The sequence below is a fragment of the Nelusetta ayraudi genome, unplaced genomic scaffold, assembly GCF_046127955.1.
Source record: "Nelusetta ayraudi isolate G7.1 ecotype Tasmania unplaced genomic scaffold, CSIRO-AGI_Nayr_v1 ptg000100l, whole genome shotgun sequence".
NCBI lineage: Eukaryota > Metazoa > Chordata > Actinopteri > Tetraodontiformes > Monacanthidae > Nelusetta > Nelusetta ayraudi.
Genome location: NW_027466150.1, coordinates 214,861 through 236,585, shown reverse-complemented (window position 1 = coordinate 236,585; position 21,725 = coordinate 214,861). Strand labels below are relative to the sequence as shown.

Genomic DNA, 21,725 nt, shown 5'->3' with positions numbered 1-21,725 from the left:
AAACGTGATGTTTGAAAAATGTTTATTTTTGGCTGGGGGGCCTAAAACAGCACATTGATTAAGAAAACAGCTGGGAACCGCTCTGCAGATGTCAAACCAATTCTTCAAAAAAAAAAAATCTAATATCTTCACACACACATAAGCTAAATATATTCAATTAAAAATTCTTTATTATTTATTTTTTATTATTTTAATACTATATAACTATTTCAATGCCTATGTAATTCAATAAAAAATATGTTTTTCTCGCTGCATCACTAATTTGGCGTTTACTACAGACTCATTGGGACAACTGCGTGTGTGGGAAGACAGCAAACTGTATTTTTATGGACAGACTTGACGCACCACAGTATGGTTTCATATTGAAATATGCTTTTTAGAACCACATGTCCAGCTACAGCAAAACCTTGCCAACATTTTTCGCTGAATCAAGTTTTTCTCACTAGTTTGAAAACCTGAAAAACAGGCACAGGTCCGCAAATCAGCCCACACCTAAACAAGCGTCAGTTTTAGCGAGAAGCATAAAAACCCAGCAGGAGGCTGTCAACAGAGGGCTAAATATTCTGTCTTCCAATTGTAAAACTCTGCTTGACTGAAAAAGTTTTGAAAAAAACAGGCGTTGTATCGTATCGTTCAAAGGTCTGACTTTGCCATTGGCAAAAAGAGCACAATGACCAACGCACACTGCAACCCTTTAAACAACCAGCATCACAGTATTGTGTCCTCTTGCATCATTTATTCACGGTTTATAACAATTTCCAAGTTACAAACTAATCCCTGCAAGCCCTCCAGGCCCAGTTTGTAATATTTAGCTGCAATCTAGTGGTGAGAAAGCGCTTGCTAAATGCGTTTTTTATTTTATTTTATTTTTGACTTCAATTAGTAGCTGTCAGAGATAAACCGCAATCAGACTGGGAGGCTAAATCACAAAAGCCGAAGCAGCTGCCGTGTTACACACTGGGCCCTCGGAGCGAGAGTGAAGCCCGCGCTTCTCCAGCCCTTGACTTTGTCCTTCACTCTCAATGTTTGAAACTCACTTGAAGCCATTTTCAAAACAGTATTGATCCAGCAGCCACTGGGGGGTTTTGCTGCTGTGTTAAGTGATGAGATTTGCTTGTTGTGTTGTTGTTGTTGTTGTTTTTTTTACTGATCCCCAGAGGCGGTTTCGCGAAGGTCAAGGTCGGTGGGAGAACAACACTCACGGCCACCTGACATCTGACCTCTGACCTCCAACCACACTGGGTGGTTGATTTTACAACTGCTCTCCGAAAACGCAAAAAGCGCAAGCACTTGTCCCATGGATGTATTATAAGAACTGGATACCGGACAGCCACTATGGTGGCACAGCTATTTCAGCTAGTGGCCACTTGAAGTACTGCAGCCCAATCACCCCAAAAAAGCATTTCCCCCCCCATTGACCGCAATAGATTAACGTCTGTAGGAGGGTTGACAGGACGCCTCTGACCTGAAGCGCAGTTTACAATAAATCTTTCTATTGTAGATTTTTAATATATGGACTTTTAATCTTTCTTAAAAAAAAAAAAAAGTAGAAACACCAGAAAATCCAAAGAAAAGAATTTATTCCCAGTGTGACGCCACGGCGCTGCTGTGTCTCGCCTCGTTCGGATTGGCTGATGATGCGTCCTGGTGCGTCACATGAGTTCACAGAGTCATGATGGGAAGTGCCACTACTGCTACATGCTCTGTGGGCAGCATGATGCTGAAATAACCAGGAATCCAAAGACTTTTTCGGGGTATTCGCCGAGCGAGCGACTCAATTGAGATGAATGGGCCACTGCACTGGATGCCTGGGGACGCAGGGGGGGACTGGCTTGACTTCATTGGAGAGCAATTTACAGCAAACCAAAAACAGAAATCAAACTGAACTGTTCAGAAGCGAGTCTCTGAGCTGCCCCGCTTCAGCACGCTGCTGTTGAACTCGTCGTGCTCGAAGGTCAGGTTGTTGTGGGACCTCGAGATCATCAGCAGCTTCTCCCGCTTGCTGTAGTCCCGCCTGGAGGCGGCGCACGCCGGCACGTCCAGCAGCCGACCCTCCCCGTGATCCTCCCTGTCCTGCAGCCGCACGTAGCCTTTCCCGCTACCGCCGCCGCCGCCGCTGCTGTTGCTACGGTCCAGGCGCGGCCAGCTGGGGTGCTTCCGCTGCTCGGGCCGCACGCTCAGCGTGCCGGGCCCGCGCTCCAGGTCCAGGGACTTGGAATGGCCGCCCAGCACGTGCAGCGAGGAGTTGGAGCCCATGTCTGTCCTGGCCGCCCCAGGGGAGAGCCAGCAGGCTGAGGTGGGGGAGGGGGAAAGGGACAGGGAGGCGGGGGAGCAGCAGGAGGAGGAGGGCGAGGAGGCGGAGTTGCTGCGGTGGAGCCCCGGCGGTTTGGACGCCTTGGCCAGGGACGGCGCCGGCACGGCCAGGGACTCCATGAGGCCGGTCGGCGGGCCCCCCCTCTGCTCGGGGTCGCCCTTGTCCCCACCGCCGCCCCGCTCCTCCTCCGTGATGGCCTCCATCTCCGGCTCGTCGATCACACAGTTGTTGAGCTTGATGACGGGCAGCGTGAACGCCGAGATGGAGGAGGAGACGATGGAGCGTGCGTGGTGGCCGCCGCCGCCGACCCCTCCGCCGCCTCCGCCGTCGCTGTCCACCGACCACTGGTAGTGGTGGTGCTGGTGGTGGAGGTGCAGGTGGTGGTGGTGGCTCCGCCCCGGTTGGCCATAGAAGGGCCGGTCCTTGTAGAGCGGCGCCAGGAGCCCGGCCAAGCTGCAGTCCAGCCGGGCCTGTTCCCTCTGCCTGCAGAGCTCCTCCTCCTCCTCCTCCCTCCCATCACCCCCGCCCAGCAGGACCACCTCCTCTTCCTCCACCTCCTCCTCGGCCCCTCCCCCTCCGACACTGGCTGCCCGGGAGAAGGAGAGCAGGGAGTTGCCGGCCAGCCGTGCCGCGCTCTCCAAGCCGAAGGCCCGCACGTCCACCGCCGCGCCGTCTCTGGAGTAGGTGCTGCTCCGGTGGTGCTGATGCTGGTGGTGCTGCTGTAGCTTGTGCTCCCTCTGCCGCAGGCGATGGATGTCGATGACGGTGGAGTACATGTCCCTCATGTGGATTATCTGCAGGGCAGATGCATCAGAGCTGGTTACACCACCCCCCTCCACCAATGTCTTTGCCCAGCGCACACACACAAAAAAAAGAATGTTCACTGTTAGTTTTCAATCTTGTAGCTGCATAATTTATGACGGTACATTTTGTTTTTTTAATGCCAAGAAGGAAGGATGGGGGTGGAGGGGCTTTGAGGGCATGAGAGCACGGAGGAAATCTGATCAGAGGGAATTTGCAGAGGATCGGATGGGAGGATTTTGATTCGCCCGTTGGTGATGAATATCGATGCGGAGTGCACACGTCTTAAAAGACGGAAGGGGAAACAAATTGTGTGGATGATGGGGAATAATGAGAAGATACTCCGGTGACTTAGGTTTTCTCCTCAGGCTGTTTCTTTCATAATTTATGTTTTTGCACAAAAAAAGACATTTCACCCTAAGCTGAAATTTGGCCCATGTTTTACTGCGTTGATGAAGACGCTGGTGACATTTACTGTTGGAGATAAATAACTGTTCTGGAGTTTTACAGAGTAAAGCGACTCCGCCTCATGCAAATAAAACTGAAGCCTAATGTGCTGAAATACTGCAACAACAATGACAAACGCGCTTTTCGTCAAAATATCCACTTTAGGCAACTATTGGTAAATAGTAGGTAGGGGTGCGATTTAAATTTTGAATGAACCCAGACAGTGGCCTTACCTTAGTTTCTCTGTCTCTGTTTTCATGGAGAATGGCGTTCGCGCAGATGAAGATGAAAATCCCGATGCCCATGGTGAAGGGGCCGAACATCTTCATCCTCTCCGAGTGGCGATGCTGTTCCAAGAACCGCGCCAGAGCGCCCCCCGTCTGCTTGGAGGGCGTAGCTGCGAGCAGATCGCGCACGGCCTCAGCATCATTTTTGTCACTGGTCCGAGGAGAGACTGAAGGGGAGGAGTGACTCACCCTGAACGTTGTTGAATGCGCTGGCGTTAGCCGCTGTGCCGTCCACCACGGTGCCGTTGCTCCAATCGGGTTCTCCGCCAGTACGAGTGTTGGCCGGAGGCATGGCTTCACTCTGCGGCCAGTAGCCCAGCGTGGCCATCCCGATGCCGATGGCCAGGACGACCAGACCCAGGAGCAGGAAGAAGCCCGAGGCGGAGTAGAGGCGGAGCCTGCCGCGCACGACCACGACATCCGTGCGCCTTTTCCGCTTTCTGAGAAAACGTTAATTGGAGGGAATAAGGAATTTTCGAGACCTCTAAACTGCACAGCGTGAACAGTAGATTTAAAAATAACCCAGAAATTATTAATTTTACCAAATGTTCTAGCTTGCTTCACACAGTGCTGAAATCAGGCTCGGTGATGTTACAAGGAGCACATTTCCTCTCCCATTATGGTGATATCAAGGCCAGATTTTGGCTGGTTGGTTTGACCCTTTGCAGAACTACATCCTTATTTTGGCATTTATGATCGAATAAAACAGCAGTTTGAGCAGTAAGTTAAAACCCCAGCATTTCTGTGGGAGGTTGAAAACGGGGCTAAATATTAATGATGTATGTGGCTGCTCCACTGGAGTCTGGTGTTAAAAATAAAAATTTAAATACAGAACTGCCAAAGCAACCAACATTCTCTTCTCATCTCATGTTCTCTAATTTGCAAATATTAATTAGTTCCTGATGGAGACAAACATCAGAAACAAACCTGGGGGCAGCCTCTGGGGCAGGAGCTCCCAGGCCGGGAGACGCTGGGATGGGCCGGTTCTGTGAGCGAGCAGAATCTTGGCGTTTCAACTTCGCCAAGCCTGTGAGCACACCTGCAGCTGCCGTCATGGTGAACCTGAGGAGGGACATAAGTAGGATTAGATGTTTGTTAATGTAGTTTTAAAGGAAAGAAAAACATGCCACAAATCCCCCAAATCTCATAATGCCTTGTCGGTGAAAGACCTAATTACTCACATTTTGAAATCTATAAAACAGATTACGGCTCCATCTGTTTTGTTTTACAGTGGCGCATAGCCAAAATCCCAGCCAGACTTTTTAATAGCAACAGGTGACAGTTTGATCCTATTGTTTCAATCCTTACAAGTGCAAGAATAAGAAAAGGTTGAGCAGCGATGAAAGAGATCCAGGGACAAACAAAACTCCTCGGCTTCAAGTCGCTGATGGAGGCCAGACTTCAAGATAACGTGGCCAGCCCGCGGCAACACAACCCTGCAGGATGTTTGTTTACACAGCACTTCCTGTGTGCGCAGGAGAAACTCAGGAAACAAGATTTCACTGATGGCAGAAACAAGCCGTGAGCGTGGAGAAAACTCAAGAGCTGCGACTCCTCATCCTTTTAAATGGTAACGTTGTTGTTGTTTACGCCGGTGTGGCAAGTAGATGTCTGGCAACCGAGTGGTAAGATAACGTTGGGATGAATCATGGCGTCTGTGCTCACCAGCTGTGTGGGTGTCTATTAATAGCTGTTAAAAAAAGGCTATGGATGAACATAGCTGTTTTATACATACATACGTAGGCACAAAAAAACATGGGCTTTGTCCCACACAGCACCACACTTCTTTAGGAGAGTAGACATGCATCAGTTTTAAAGGTCAAGTTCTGACAGAGCTAGACAGTCAATCATATCATCTATTTAAACTCTATTTAAACTCATAACACTATATGATCACGGCCAAAATCAATTTCAGTGCTAACCGACAAAGTTACTTAACATCGTATTGTTTCACATCACATCATATCGTGTCAGATTATATCGTATGGTATCACATGGTATCATCAGGAACCACATTGTATCATATCGTGTCACATGATTTTGTATCACATTGTATCATATCACATCGTATTGTATCATATATCGTATCATATTGTATCACATTGTATCATATTGTATCGTATCGCGTCATATCATGTCACATTGTATAATATCACACTGTATCATATGGTATCACATTGTTTCTGATTGTATCATGTCTTATCACATTGTATCATCGTATCGTAAGCAACAACTACCTGACAGTTTAACCTGTAACCCGCCAAACTCTCCAGGAAAATGACGCCGTCACCTCCCCACACTCACTTGTGCCGACGCCGTGCAGGAATTGCAATAAAAAAAAAACAAATGTTCTTGCTTCTTGCTCGAGGCTCTTCTTCACAATCATTTTTATTCGAGGCTGTTTAGGCAGCGAGACGAAGACGAGCTTTATACAACCTCCAGGGATTTATTATTATTATGCTTATGTCCTCCGTGGCATTGTGTGAATGTGAAGTGGGTCTACGCAGCTCCAAGCACCGCCGTTACTAGAATGATGGTCCGCTCAGTTTCAAAAATATATACTAAAAAACAATAACTAATTTTGTTTTTACTTAATATGACATTTTAAAAAGTGAATTTAATTTGTCAAAAAATATATGCAATTCAAGCAGATGTTGTGATAGATTGTCACTTCTTGAAAAGCGCGCACCCTTCTTTGTGATTACTGCGACTTGTGTCTTTGACATTCCAACATGATTGCCTTTCACTGTGGACCGGCATCATCACGATGCAGTCAGACTTTCTCTCCAATGTTCCCGTTATTGTCTCCACTGTTGTCGCTGCTCGTTCAGCGACTGTTAGTCCAGGCCCTCTCAGAGTTCCCTCTGCTCCGAACAAAGCGTGAAATTACGCACGACCGTGACAAAACAATACTTCATCCCCGAGGTTGAAATTCATCACGGCTTGCAAACGCTGCCCTGCTCCATGTTCCCGCTGTCAGCTAACTCGTGCGTCTGCATAGGCTGACTGGAGGAACAACGATATGTTGCTACTGACCACAAGCGGATGCATTTTCACACTAAAATTTTATTAAATTCACTTTTTCAAGATGCCGTTTAACCAACTGCAACCCAATCTTGCCCCGAACATAATGTTCTATTTACAGAAGTCTATTTGTAACAGCTGCATAGGATGCGGCTTTGGCGCCTCACACTCACCAGAACATGATTTCTCATTTCTCATTAGTTCTGACCTCCGTCCTATCCCGGAGCCTGACTGAAACACTGTACTCTCCACAAGACACGGCATAATCGCTTCAAAGCCGTTCAAACTAACAATCACAAAAAAAAAAAAAAAAAAAAAAATGCATAACAAGGCAACAGCTTCCAGTAGAGCCGCGCTGTCCTGGAAACAAAAGCAAAATGTCACTGACTACTGCTTAGCGCTCTCGCTAATTACGTGTCTTTAGCCCGAGCGGTGCGCCGTTACACAACCGACCGTCGTTTTCGCTTTCGTCTTTCTTCCCCTTGCGATTCCTTTCGCAAATTGTGACATTGTGAGATTGGAGTGTTTATTCGTGGGCGAGAGTTTAGGCTTTACCGCCCTGGACAAATTTCCTCAGCCAACTCCACATGTGAGCGCATGACAGTGGCCCAATTTGCACCGTGAAGTGCACCACAATCCAGTACACTTATTGTGCGACGCAGTCCTATCGGCCTTCCATTTACGGTCATTTTGCAAGTAAAGTTTTTAATTATTTTTTTCAATCTTTTATTACTACCCGCATGACAAAAACATGGTAAAAGCAGCATAGAACAACTTCATATCCCTGGTAAAACCAAACGGATGTATGCGGTTTGGACGTTTGTTTATCTCTGCCTCCCAGCGGATCAGAGCAAAGAGACGTGTCCTTTTCTTGCACTTCTTTATCTTCTCGCTCCTTTTGCGTCGCCGCGTCCTGCTGTGAAACGACACTATCTGTAAAATCGCCTTCCTCCCTGCCCACCCTCAGTCTGCGAACTAATGCTTTCTGGTTGTGACCTTGAATAATTTCTCTTCCTCCTTCCCTTTCATTCTTCCTCACACCCCCCACTCCCTCCTCTCCCTCCTCTCCACCCCGGCTCTGTTCCTCCGTCTTATCTCTCTGTTTGCCTCCCTCCTTCCCACCCTCTCTCCTCTGAGATCTATTTTTAACGTCTCTAATTTTAATTTTCTCTTATTTAGTTACTTTCCCGCCTCTGTCTCGCTTCTCTTCTACTTCGCCACTCTTTTCTTCCCCTGTCTCAAAGCAATAAAAAAACAAAACACTAAAAGAATCAGAATCAGACGGGAGCTATCGTCTTTTAAAGCGACTGTGAATCACACAGAACCAGACGTTCTTCCTTCCTACACGTCTTATCTCTCTCAGTGTTAAGCCTTAATGTGGTTTTTGTGCCAATCACCACTCAGTGGCACTTCGGCTAAAGGTTTACCGCAGATCGTGACTCACACAAAGAGGCCAATAATTTTTTTTCAGGGGTTTCTGGGCTCCCCCTCACTGATTTGCGTCTGTTTCTCAGTTCCTTCTACCCACACAGTCGGTATGTTTACATGCACACTAGTTTGTGTCCTCATTCCAGGGAAGACGAGACTCTGATTGAGCCGTTTCCCTGGCTAACGAATAGAGGGACGCGAAACGCCAAATTTATGATTCAGTTTATTCCTCCATTTCACTTGTCGTTGGCAAAATAGTCCTTGACAATAGACAGACATGAGACATCTATTGGACGGGAGTCGTGAGGCTGACAGAATGTTTAACAGAGTTAAAGTTAGATTCCTCTCGAGCTGCGCCTGCTGCAGTTGTTGATTCGGTTGTGTTAAATCTTCGAGTTGTGTGACTCGAACTCACACAACTCAAACAAACCGACGCGCTAGCCGATATTCCGTGCTCTCCCAGTCGGCTCAAATTCCATTTATTCCTTGTTGATATTACAAAGGAAAACAACCGTTTCACCTCTTGTTATGTTCAACTTGGAAATGAATATCCAAACTTTAGGTCTTTAGTTTGCTCCGCTTTTCAGAAAGCCTGCTCTAAAACACGCATTTCGGGAGACCAACCCTTTCTGATGTCACACAGGGACCTAAGACTTCAGGTCAGGTGTTCCTCACTCTGTGACCACGTTGTTTTTGATCTTCCTCTAAATGCGCAGGAAAGGTTTTAGCAGGAAGCTCAAGTAAACAGAGGGCAAAATTTAGCTGTTTTCTAGAGATCAATAGAGGGAGCAGGATCATAATAAATAGTATTGTGAAAAAGCAATTAGGCTTCCAATACAGAGATGTGTCGCTCAGAATTCAGCAACCCTCCCTCATCAGAAACACAAACACGCGGGTGCGCGCACACTTTCACACTTCCTCTAACCCCCCGCCCCCCACCCGCATCTGTTGCACCGCTCGGCGATGAAACGGCCTTTGTTGCATGATAATAACAAGTTACCTATCTATAGGGGGCGGGACATGATGCGCTGTCCCTATAGCAACCGCATGTGATGCCGATAGGTGACACGTTTCTATGGTAACTATCGTTCACATGCGCAGGAATGAAAGGCATATCATTAGCAGACGATTCCCGTTAACAAAGGGGGTTTAGAGCGGCGGGGGGCGGGGGGTCTTTAAATCGTCCCTCTCTCACCCACTTAGCGCGCAGTTAGCAGACACAAACAAGTGTTTTTTTGTGTCTGCTCGTACGGATTTCACTCAACAATGTGTCAACTTCAAAGCGGCTGGGTGGTGGTGGTGGAGGGAGGTTTTGGTGGAGGGAGGGCAGCAGCGGAAGCCGTCGACCGCTGGCGTCAGAGGGAACAGGAGGGAGGAAACAGGTAGTCGGGATGTCGGGAGGGAAACGCACTAAGGCAGCGGGAACAGAGTGTTCGGTGCGCAAGGTGACGGCAATCAGGAAGCACACAGGAGGTGAGACGTTGCAGAGAAGAGCCTCTGCCTGTTGACACACACGGCCAATCACACGGCTGCAACTCGTTTGGCGCATTTCGGCACATGGACGTACAGTACGTGGCGGTGATGACTTTCAGTCACGAACAAGAGCATTTTGTTGATTGAAAGTAGGGCTGCAACTAATGATTAATCGATCGATTATGTTTTCTATTAGTCGATTAGTCACGAATATCTTCTTTATTTTCACCACCTATTTTGGACTTCTGTTTAATCTAGACTAAAATCTTTGCACGTGTTTTATAATGTTGTACTCTGACAGCATACGTTTTTGAACAAATATCAATCAATATCAAAAATAATAACACATAAAGCATTTATCTGTGACATAGATGTTGTGTTTTTCAGCGTAAAATATAGATATATTAATTCACAATTTAAATGTATATACAATGTTTATCACAGTTAAATACCTTAAACAGATTTCTTACAACTTAAATATTGAATTAATTTGCCCAAAGTAACACAGTTGATAAGTGATGAGTGATAGAGTGTTACGACCGAAGTCTGCAGAATGGCATCTCTGAACACTGAACCAGCTGAGTTTTCCTACTAAAGTGGCACCTAATTGTAAGTCGAACCACTGTATTAATAAAAGAGGCCTCGTGCCGTGTGACTGTATCCCACTAACGATCCTCCCTCCCCTGTGACATCACTTCAGTACTTTTGCTTTCCCGCGACTCTGAGCTGTCTGCCATACGAATGGCTTGCACGTCTTCTCGTTTTCGTGCTCAACGCGCGAGCGGAGTTTCACCTTAATCACATCCTGTGATTTGTGCTGACGCTTCCCGGCAAGCCCCGGTTTCCACACATGAGAGGGATGTGAAGTTTTGCGTGAGACAAGATGGAGAAAAGGTGTGAAAATAAGATGGAAACGAGGTGGGGAGGAATCAAGTGCGTGCCTGCATGTGTGGGGTGGAGGTGGGAGCGCCTGACGAGGAAGACGAGCCCAAGAAGAGGGCGGGAGGAAGAGCGGGTGAGGGTGGAGAGCGAGTCTGCGTTGTAATGAGACGGAAATGAATGAGCGCCGCCGTTGTGTTTTAGTGTCGGAGGCTGGTAAACGGTCTTGCCGAGGCCGAGCGTGATGGATGTGGAAGGGTTTCGGTGGGGGAGACCCCCCCACACACACACACACGCACACACACACACACACACCGTCTCTCCTCCCCCCTCACCCTCCACCTTCCACCCTCCAACCAGTGCCCGCTGTGACAGCGAAGGTCACCCGTCATGATATCGCGCCGCTGGGAGTCGCAGAGAGGCTGCCAACACGCCGCTCCCGGCAATAAACCGCTCGGCTCTCTTTGCCACTTCCGCACATCAAAGAGCTCAGGTTTTTATTTATTTTTTGGGGGGGGGTGCAGGGGGGGTTTAAATTCTTTCATACTCAGCTGAACGGGTCGAGGGCACGAAGGCGTCGGAACAATACCTGATCTTGGCTCTGCTTTAACTGAAGAAAAAGGAAAAAAAAAAAAAAGAGAGAGACGGGGATAAAGAAATGTGGAGTGCTCAGATCAGGTCTGGAGGAGATTGTGTAAAGCTCACCTGCCGCACCACTCGTGATATCAGCGTGAGATGCAGCTCAAGGAGGTGGAGTGGAGCGTGTTCATAGGCTGTGAGGACCAATTTGTGTTTTTGTTTTTCTTCCTTTGTTTCTCTTCGACAAAGCTTGCGCGGCTCCTTCCAGAGCATGGTCTCGGTGTCGAGGAGGCAACCCTTTGGTTTCACACCGTCACCGGAAAAATCTATTATTTTCATGCGTCCTTCATAGTGTGTTTTTGATGAAAGGCAAATAGCCATTTTTATTGAAAGGCCGGAATACACAGTATATTTTTAAGGCTGCTTTTTTGTGGGGCAAAATTACTTTTTCCACTATTTTTTGGAACGATGATCTGACAGTGAACGCCACAGAAACTTCATCCTTTAGGCTTTCATCGATCACCCCTTTGTGATGTCACAAAAGGCTACGCTCCCAAACTGATGGAGACCGCCTTGTTTTTTCCCAACAAAGCATCATCAGTTCCAGCAGCTAAAACGAGTTTGCGCTTACCTGAATCCAAAAACACCAGGCTTAATTTGTCTTTGGGCCCCTGGGGGAGTGTTGGTGGTTATGTTTCTCAGACGTTTATTCTTCCCCATTTGACGCCTAATTTGTCAAATGTTCCCCCAGCTTTCACTAACAACAAAACATCAGTGGGTGTTTAAAAGCACCCCGGTTACATTGCAACACAATTGCAACAACATTTGCCAAAAATAAAGCCCAGAAATGGCTCGTCTGTGCCGGGTTAAAGGGAAAGAGAAGCCGACAGCGCGATCCATCACCACTGCGGCAAATTCAATTTCCTCATGCCTGATGTGGAATGGTTCCCCTCAGAGGTCAGAAGAGGCAGCTGAGCGACCCGGGCCTAGGCCGTCTCAGCCGCCGGGTCCTTCACAATCCACCCCCCCACCGACAGCAGCTGATGATGTCACCTCTCACCCCTCCTGCACCCGCAGCCTCCCAATAAGAGTCCAGGAAACGACAGGTGGCTTTAACCCTGACTGGTTCCTCTCACGCCTGACACAGACACACTTCTGGAAGCGAGCCACCACCGCGGATTGAGCCCGGAGATCCACACCAGTCCGGGTCAGCGGTTTGTCGCAAAGCTGGGTCGCTGACTGGCCCTGTTTAATCTGTTTTATTTTTAAACTAATGGGTTTTACTTTCTGTGTTTGTTTGGTGATTAAAATTAAAATATCATGGCATGCCACACCAGATGGAACATTTCCCTAATCTTTTGGATTTATCTCTCGTATCATATCATAAAGAGTCCATAGAGAGGATTTAGAAGCAGAGGGCAGGAGGGTAGTAGACCATTCACAATCGCAAATGTCCAACATTAGCTGGGTTTCACTGGAATTGCGAGAAAAGGTTTTGTCCAGCAGGAAAAGCATCCGGTGCAGTTTTCACCTTCTTCTTGAATGTGAAAAGGCAGCTGACTGGTATGGGACCCAATGAAATTCAGATTAAAAAAAACTACTTCGGGTTGGCAAAAAAAGATGAGCGATTTGAAGGAGGTGAAGAAACAAGACTAGAATTTCCAAGTTGAATGTTCTGAATTCTTTGCTTTTGAGCTGAACATTCCAAAACCACCACCAAGACAGATGTTTCCACAGATGTTTTGATTGATTACCAAGGCGCGAACACAGACATGCACATTGTTTTGAAGGAGCCTGTGCAGCTTGAGCCCAAGGGCGCCACCGTATGAATTTGTTATTTAATCTCTGGTTAATTTCACTGGTTTTCCTCCAGCATTAATCTTGATTAATCGCGTATCCCGACCGGGCTCTGGCTCCATGAAGCTCTTGGAAAATTCAAAAAGGAAATTTCGAAAAAGCGGAAGCTTTCTCTCTTGAGTCAGCATCTAAGACTTCATATGCTTCAAAGACGAAGAGGCAGGAGGACTAAAAAAGAGGGTGAACATGAGGAGAAACTGAGTCGTGTGAGCAGTCCAGCGGGCTGCTGACCTTTCACAACAACACCTTTTCCGATGCGAGCACTCGATCGTCAAATCCCTGCCGGCCTCCTCTCCGCGACGTCTCTGCGCCCTCCTCGTTATGCCGGCGACTCGCGCTCATCTGTTTTTAGACTCGAGCCCTGCGTTGCTCGCGGTGCCCGTGTGTCATTTCCTCCAGAGATGAAGTTCATGTGGGCACGATTGAATTAAGCCCTGAATTGAATCATCGGATGCTCGCGCTCCGCCGGTAGTTTGTGTTTCGCTCCGCGAGTGGTGCGCCCCTCTCTGCTGAAGAAATGACTCACGCCGTGTTTTGTCGCAGTCCTGCTGTTCAGGCGGTCACCCACACTCGCACCGAGGCGCCATGTGTCCCAGACTTCCCTGCCGGCCCAATGCATCCTGGGAACTTTTGGGGACAGTGTATTAGACGCTCCACAGCGTTCGAACTGAAATGGTCAATTTTCTAACTTCATGAGGTGCCTGATTTAATATCCGTCTTGAAAAACTTTCACCTGAATCGGTTACATCCAATCGGGGTGTGACAGGACCAGTTGGCATCCTTCAGGGAAGAGAAAGGTGGGAGCTAAAGCTTAGTTGTGAAAGATATTTAGAATAGAAAGCTATTGCAAGCTTACAAGAAAATCTTCGGTTTGGATCAGGGCTGGACAACATTTGTACCTCAAAAGAAGTGCAAAGAAGGACACTAGAGGCATTTTTACACTTTCGCACATGGAAGGACACCATGTGGTGAAGTCACGTGTCGAGCACCAGCACCATCAACCAACAGGATGCCTTCCACTGTAACCAAGAGCTGCACTGCCAATCAAGCTGTTGGACGTGCAGTGTGACGTTGCTTTAAATGCAAGTCTCTCGTTTCCAAAATGCGTCTCACTAGAAGACTCAAATCCAGCAGCTGTGATTCAAAAGCAGTTGATCAGATCAGGGGCTCTGCAGTATTAGCAATTACAAAACACAGCTCCTGAATTCATTCCCTGAGACAAAGAAAAGATTAAACTCCAAAGAAAGATATTGTTGGAAAAAATTGCGTGCGTGTATTTGATGTTTCATCCACAAGTTAGATAAAGATTCACATCATTTATATGTAAAATGACACGAGCAGCCGAGGTTGAAACCGAACTCATCCACCAAAGGGTAAATTATTCCCACAATTTATCGCCACAAGGCAGAATGGCTTTGCTATCAAACGGCGAGGGAGGGGTTGCATTTTAAGTGCTTTCCAAACCAAGGCAGGGGTTCTGCAGATTCACTCACAGAAGCTGCAGGTACTGTTTATGCTAATTGAAAAAGTTGGGCTCACCTTGCTGCTCAGAGACACTATGGGTCACAGCCTTGCTAATGTTGTCGAGAAAAATGTTGACTACGACTGCCTCAGGATTGGGTGCAGAACTTGAGAAAATGTACCTAGACACTTTCCAAAGTGATTACTGGTTGAATGGCACCGAGGAGTGCACATCTTTGGAGCAACAGAGCGCTGGAACTGTTGAGCGCCGGGTGTTTGAGCGGGATAATCCACTCGGAGGACTCGTGCGAAAGGAGGTTTAACCGATTTTGTCGCCTCCGACTTCTTAACAACTCTCAAATTAAACCGCGCTTCTCCGCAGAATGTTTGCCGTGGCCTCAGGGGAGGAGGATTACCCCGTCAGTTTGGACGTCGCTCAAGGTGAGCTCGACCTAGCTGCAGACTTTCCCTGAGAGCCGCAGACAGAGCGCCGGGTGTCACAGCTGACCCTTGTGCATTCATTTGTTGTGACTGACCTTCGCTGCGCCACGGACGACAGACCTGCTTCGTACCGGCTCTTTCAGTTAATGCACAGTAAACAACCAAAGACTTAAGCTCCAGAGATGACTGCTGGTCCTTCATTACAGTTAGTTCAGCCTCTGTTATTCATACCGCAACACCTCTACACCGGGATGCCCTCAAAGTCATTAAGAACTTGTTTACAACAAAAGTGGTTGCTCTTGCTGTGGTATATCAGGGACGCCATAATGCCCAATAAGTCGCTGAATGGAGCACAAGCAACATTAAGAAGAAACACCAAAGGCTCATTAAAGCCCCACATTATGTAAAATCCACCTCAGTCAGTGTCTTCACATCCTTTACTTCTTTTGCCCATCTCTAATCCTCAGAGAGTGTGTGCTGAAACACACAGATGAATGGAAGCCTGTCCCTGTGTGTTGTCACAGAGGGTCACGGATACCTGTCCCAGGTTAGTGGCAACGCCCGCAGCCAAATGCCGGTTCTGCCCTCAAGACCTCCGTGTTTATGTCAACTTATTAAACATGTGTCTGGTAAACAAGCGTAAACAGCAAACCGCAAACAGAGGGCTAAATGTGTTCCTAAATGAAGGTCTCTTTGGAAAGCGCTTCAAAACTGGAGTCAAGTATGCAAGCTACTGCATGAAATGGAACCTTTCCTAAGGTTTGAAGTATGAAGGAATGAGACTCAAGGTCTATTTCCCCCAAAACACGGTCGGCTGCGGTGAGAAGACGTTCACAGTCGTGTTAAACGGCCGCCCCGGTCATCAAGTATTAAAGGGGACACCATGAAAAATGGATGGACATTAAAAAGAGACGTCTGATCGAATCGTTTCCGAGACTTGTGTTAAAGAGGTCGGAAGACTCGCGCGGCTCGGGCTCCTACCTTGGCTGAGGAGGAAAGTCGAGTTCGCTGCTGCTGCCGCCGCCGCTCCGTCAGAGGCGGAGGAGGCAGAGATAGAGATCCATCCTCCCGCGGGAGACAGACTTCGACCGCTTCCACTGGGATGCCGCGTCGGGGAGGACGCGCGCAGGTCCCATGCACGGTCCAGACACGGCAACAAGTCCAAACTGAAGGGAAAGTGAAAAAATTTCTATAGAGATTCCCCCTGAAAGAGTCACTGGAAACTGTATGTCGGTCGACGCGAGTGGCGCTCGAGGACTTCCAGAAGCCACATGGCGCGCCTTACGCGCGCTCGGAGCTATCTGCTCGCGAACGTAGGGAATTCCTTCAACACCTTCCAAGGGTCCGAAACGACGTCGAGGGTCTCCGGTTGGGAATAACCACGGGTGAAGGCGCGTAAAACTCACGGTTCGTGATTTTTTTTTTTTTCTGCTTCCCAAGAATAAAACTCCTCCAGGAAAATATAAATTGCCGACGGGTTTTTTTTTTCTTTTTGTTTTTGATTGGGTTTTTTTCTCTCTCTCTCTCTCTCTCTCTCTCTCTCTCTCTCTCTCTCTCTCTCTCTCTCTCTCTCTCTCTCTCTCTCTCTCTCCCCCCTTAATCTTAGAAATCTTCAGCACTTGGTTGTTCTATCAAGAGGGAGACGAAGCAGCTCGATCGGTTCCTGCAAAAGCGTCGCTACGTTTCTGGGGAATGTGCAAGTCTCTCTCTCTTTCCCTCTCTCTCTCTCTCTCTCTCTCTCTCCCTCTCTCTCTCTCTGATGTGCATGCGTGTGCGTTGGGGGTGGGGGTGTGGAGTGGGAAGGCTTGTTTTCGTGCGTTTCGACAGGCTGGCGAGGAGGCTTCAGTGCCACATTGGTCTCCTTGCGTGTGTGCGCGCCATGATTGGAGGAGAGAGAGAGAGAGGAAGAGAGGACACAGCTGAGAGCTGGATCAGCTGTGCTCTCTCCCTTTCTCTCTCTCGCTCTGTCTCTGCTGGAGCAACAAGCTGCAGAAGAAAGGCGACATTCCTGCAGTCCTCTCATAGTCAGACCTTCTCAGTCCTCATCTGTTTTTCATTCTTGCTTGGCCCGACTCATGATGTTGTTTTCCCCCCCTGCTTTCTTTTGGTTTTTACTTTCTGACTGTTTGTTTGCCCAGACTTCAACCACGATGGCAGGATACGTTGGGCCCAACCCTTACGGTTTGGTTTCCCAAAGTGTCCTTTGCTTCAAAGACAAAGTGTTGTTCAACTTCTGTTCAGTAACAATACATTCTGGTCCTAACTGGGCATAGTTAGAATGTATTACTTTATTTATGCCTTAATACAAGTAGTCTGAACACAAACAATGACAGATGTGCAAGGCATTGGACACTCACTGACTGATTTACATTACAGTCAGTACAGAAAGCATTGTCTCCTTTGCATATGGCGCCTTCCGATAATGGCACAGAACTTCATCCGAATGTAAAAACTTGCAGTTTACATTGGTAGCCAAGCTGCATAATTGCAGTCTTGAGCTGTTGGTACTTTAGAACCTTGGTAAGAAAAGCCTCCTCCAAGCTGTGATCAAATGTACATCCTGTGATGTAACAATGCATCCTGGTCCTAACTGGGCATATTTAGAAACACACACACACACACACACACACACACACACACACTGGTGTTAACCCCAAACTTGACCTTAACCTTCATCCTAAAATAAAGACCAGCTGAAATGCTGTCACAACCAAAAATGTCCCCACAGCAGTGGGGTGAGGGAGGCTTCTGTCAAGGCTGCCCAGCGTAAGAGTATAAAGACAAGGAGAGAGAGGGGGAGAGAGAGAGAGAGAGCTTTCCAGCTCTTTCGCTCACACAGCAGAGGGGGCGGGACAAAACGTTGCAGATGTTGGCATCCGTGTCATTTCCTGTGTTTACATGTTGGAAAAGATTCAGTGCAAAATACACCAGATTTTTTTTCAGAGTCTCTCTTACTGTGTGCGCGTGTGTGTGTGTGTGTGTGTGTGTGTGTGTGTGCAAGAGGCCGATAAGAAAGACGACTGACTTGGTGTGAAATAAAACACGCCTCGGGACAGAACACTCTGGATCACAGCGGCACACACATGTGCGAAGTCGGTAGCTTGCTGGAGTCAAATCGTGCTGATCAAGCTTGACACACACGCGCGCACACACACACACACGTGCGCACACGGTGTGTGTCAGTGTGTTTCAAAAATGCAGTGGGCTTCCTAGCGTCGCTCACATGCAAAAAGGCCGGAAGTATGACAGCTAAAAAACAAAAAATCATGTAGCGGTACTGAAGGTTCTTTGGTGAAACCAAACCGGGCCTTCCAGTCGTCTTGTTCCGGCAGCTCACATTCAGGATGCAGGGTGTGAATCTTCCGTGGTCAGAACTAGTTGCAGCGACCAGTGATTGTGCTGCACTGCGCTGAGAGGATCACTAGAGTGTAGCATTCTTACCGCACGAACGTGATTTGCAACAAATTGTGTGTGCGAGCGCGAGAGAGCGGCAGAGCGGAGCGATAATAAAACACTCGCCGAGGGCGGAGAGAGTGCAAAGGAAGCTCACCGCGTCCGACCTTGACCCCTGACACGCACGACATGAACCTCGTCCATCTCCTGGAGGGATTCGCGCTACCTACACACACACACACACGCCGGGAATGAAACTCCTTTCAGCGCAAACTGTTTGCTTTTTCAAACCAGCGGTTCATTTGTTTCCTCGCGCACGCGTGAGATCGTGAACAACACACACAACCCTGGTGCGCTCCATGCAATAAAAACCCACAAAACAACTGGTTTAGATTCACGTCCCGGCGCGGCCGTCGTCCAGCGGCTGCTGTATTTATATTCCGTAAGTGGCAGCGAGGTGTGGAGAGGAGCCTCGAGATGGAGGAGAAGAGGAAGGAAAACAGCAACAACAACAACAACACAAAGCCGATCACTGTTGACCGTTGTGCTTCTCGTTTACAGGCCCTCTCGCCATTAGCAGGATTAGAAGAACGTGTGTGTGTGTGTGTGTGTGTGTACGTCTTGTCAGTTTATTGCAAGCAGCTGTGGACGGAGGGCCGCGGCCAAATAATTAGGAAGGGGGAGGGATGCGATTGCGTGGTGGGGAGAAAGTGATGAGGAGGCTTTAGATTACAGATGAAAGAGGGTAAAAATGTCATTATCTCCGTGAACCAGTTGGGTGAGCTTAATTGGTAATGCAAATTATATTTCAGGTGCAGTGATGATTGGGTTGTGGGCCGGCCAAGTGGTGCAGCGGTTAGAGCTTTTGCCAGGAGTGCTTCCACATTTATAGTTATACAGCTGTTGATGTGTTTTTGTGTTGTTTCCCTTTACTGGATCTGCAACACGTGGGCCTTTAAAACTGGAGGATATATTGGTTGTTTTACGATCTTTGCTACAATTATTATCAAATTGTGCTGGGAAGCAGAAAACTGGTTGTTTCACCCAGTGGTGGCAAGTAATCTATTACTTACTAACCCACTACTGTAATTAAACTACTTTTTTAGTAACGGAGTAATGTAACAGGATTACAGTGGCAAAACTGGTAAATATCATAATTACTTCGTCAAGTAACGATTCCATTACTTTTCTGAAATTTTTTGCAAGCTAAAAATATCTTATTGGTCACAAAATGTCTGAAATTTAGAAAAAACGTATCCAATTGTGTTGCAGATTGAGGATGCAGCCATTGCATGCAACGTCATTGACATGCAAGAAAAAACAGCGATTGTGTTTGTAGCTAAAAATACAAACATTATTTTGAGTTCATCTCGTCTAAATCAAAGAATATCTCTGAATATCTCTATCTCAGCAGTTACTTTAAAGTAATAAGTAATTGATTACTCATGATACAAAGAAGTAATTGGATTACTTTTTAAAGCAGTAATCAGTAGTTGGACTCCTTTTATGGAGTAATCCCAGCAACACTGCCGGCCGGGGATTGAACCCACAACCTCCAACCTCCTCCCTGTACAAATAGACCACTGAGCTGGTGCGCCATGCGACCATGATACTACAACTATTTTTCAATCTCTAAATTGTTGAAGAAGCTTAATCTCTCCCAAGAGAAACTGATTCTTGTGTCTTGCCTTCACTTGTCATACGTCCTGTTCCACCTCGCTGCCACTCGCCTATTTTTATCCATCAGCTCTGAATTATGACACACGGCCCCTTATAGTTTCCTTGAGAGCCGCACGCCCTCGCCTCCGATTTCAATTGCCTCTCTCTGCCCCTGCTGCATGACACGACGCACTGGCGGCTCTGTCATCCTCTGACGTTCCACCGCGTGCTGCATTTTTACTTTCAAAGTGTTTTAAAAAAGTGATCGGCGGAGCCTCAGGCACAGAGCGCGTCTGCTCGCTGATGCGACGCAGGCGAGCCGCGTCGCTCAGGCGTCGAAAAGAGTCTGTGTAAATACAGAAGCGCTCTGTTTATTTCCTCTCTGTCACATTATCGCACTTGTTGCGGCAGCCGAGGAAACCGAACCTGTTGGCCGCACGAACTCGCCGGCCTCTGGGCAGATTTAGTTCCCTTTGAGAATCACAAACATGACATATTCACAACATGCTGGTCGTTAGATGCAAATATCATTTGGCTTGGTGAACCTCACCAAATTAGTTGAGCCTCAACAAGCATTACCAACAGGAGATATCACAGAAAAGTATATGTGTACGTATCTATGCGGCCCAGGTTGTGCACGCTGCAAGAAGTTAAAAAGGCAGGACTTCAGGTGGTTCCTGCATATTATCAGGATGCTCCAACTGAATGGAGGGTCTCATTGGACTGATGACATCGTCTTAGCCTTGGCTTCTCCTTGGACCAGCTGGAGGGCGCTGCGGGTCAGGTGCACTGAGTTAGCAAGGTGGATGGATGGATGGATGGATGGATGGATGAAGAAAGGCTGCAAAGAAATTGACAGCAAGACATTGCGCTGGGTTCATTCACTCACTCACACACACACACACACACACACACACACACACACATTCAAGACGCCCACCTTCCTTCCTCTCTTCCTCTCACCCACCTCCCTGGCTCTCCGTCGCCATGGTTACGATGATGCAGGTTACCTTGGCAGCCAAGAGGCTGTCAACCCCCCCGGCCACTTGGACAAAAGAAGCTCACGTGCGCGACACGTCACCCACGCGGGCCCGTGACGCGCGCAGACTGTGACGTTGGAAGAGTTTTGAGTTTCTACGGCTATTCCTGGAGGGAAAGACGTCCTCACTCCTCTGCCTCACTTCCTGTTCACATGTTGAGACTTGAAGCCGGGCTGTGTCGTCGTTGCGATGAAAACATTTGATTGAGTTCAAGCAACAAAACGGGAGTTAGGAGGCAATCTACGAGCGCGACTTGTTCATGAGGGAGCGTCTTATCTCCTGCTGCCAGGCACATGGATCATCTGGCGCTGGCTCCATTAATAGACGGAAGTCGCTCTGTGCATGGCGTGCAGTGCTATACTGTCATCTAGTGTTCGCATTAAGAATAGGCAACAAAAGAAAAGCACGGTAAAGGGCCTGTTTTTCCAAATTAAGATTTATTTTATTTTTTTTGGGGGGGGGGGGGTTGTTGATGGGTATCATTTACAATTACACTTAGCATCTTTGTAAATTGGGACTTAAGACCGAGGAAGCGACAAGCAGTCATACTTTTAAAGTGAAAGTAAAAATATGTTGTTTTTTTTTACAAGTGTGGGGTTTTTTGTTTTTGTTTTTCAATAGTTTTTCTATTTTCTTGTCAAA

The 21,725-nt window shown here is 47.6% G+C and overlaps 1 protein-coding gene and 1 long non-coding RNA gene across 2 annotated transcripts in view; one reads left to right on the top strand and one right to left on the bottom strand.

Annotated features, from left to right (window-relative positions):
* Positions 1-12,570, top strand: part of LOC142903009 (uncharacterized) — a 32,816-nt gene extending 20,246 nt beyond the window's left edge. Inside the window, exon 4 of the long non-coding RNA XR_012929166.1 lies at positions 12,188-12,570. This is a non-coding gene — a long non-coding RNA (uncharacterized LOC142903009). The remainder of the gene's footprint in view (positions 1-12,187) is intronic.
* tmem200a (transmembrane protein 200A) lies at positions 4-16,512 on the bottom strand. The gene is made up of 5 exons (XM_076048396.1): positions 15,973-16,512; positions 4,777-4,911; positions 4,039-4,289; positions 3,796-3,959; positions 4-3,108 (listed from the first exon to the last, which is right to left on the bottom strand). The coding sequence occupies exons 2-5, from the start codon at positions 4,902-4,904 to the stop codon at positions 1,891-1,893; spliced, it is 1,761 nt and encodes a 586-aa protein (XP_075904511.1). The 5' UTR covers positions 4,905-4,911; positions 15,973-16,512; the 3' UTR covers positions 4-1,890.
* Positions 16,513-21,725: the final 5,213 nt, after the last annotated feature.

Coding starts and splice junctions, on each gene's coding strand:
- tmem200a (XM_076048396.1), bottom strand. CDS start 4,904: ATGACGGCAGCTGCAGGTGTGCTCACAGGCTTGGCGAAGTTGAAACGC. Junction 3,960..4,038: donor CGCATTCAACAACGTTCAGG/GTGAGTCACTCC, acceptor ATCTGCTCGCAG/CTACGCCCTCCAAGCAGACG. Junction 3,109..3,795: donor ACAGAGACAGAGAAACTAAG/GTAAGGCCACTG, acceptor TCTGCCCTGCAG/ATAATCCACATGAGGGACAT.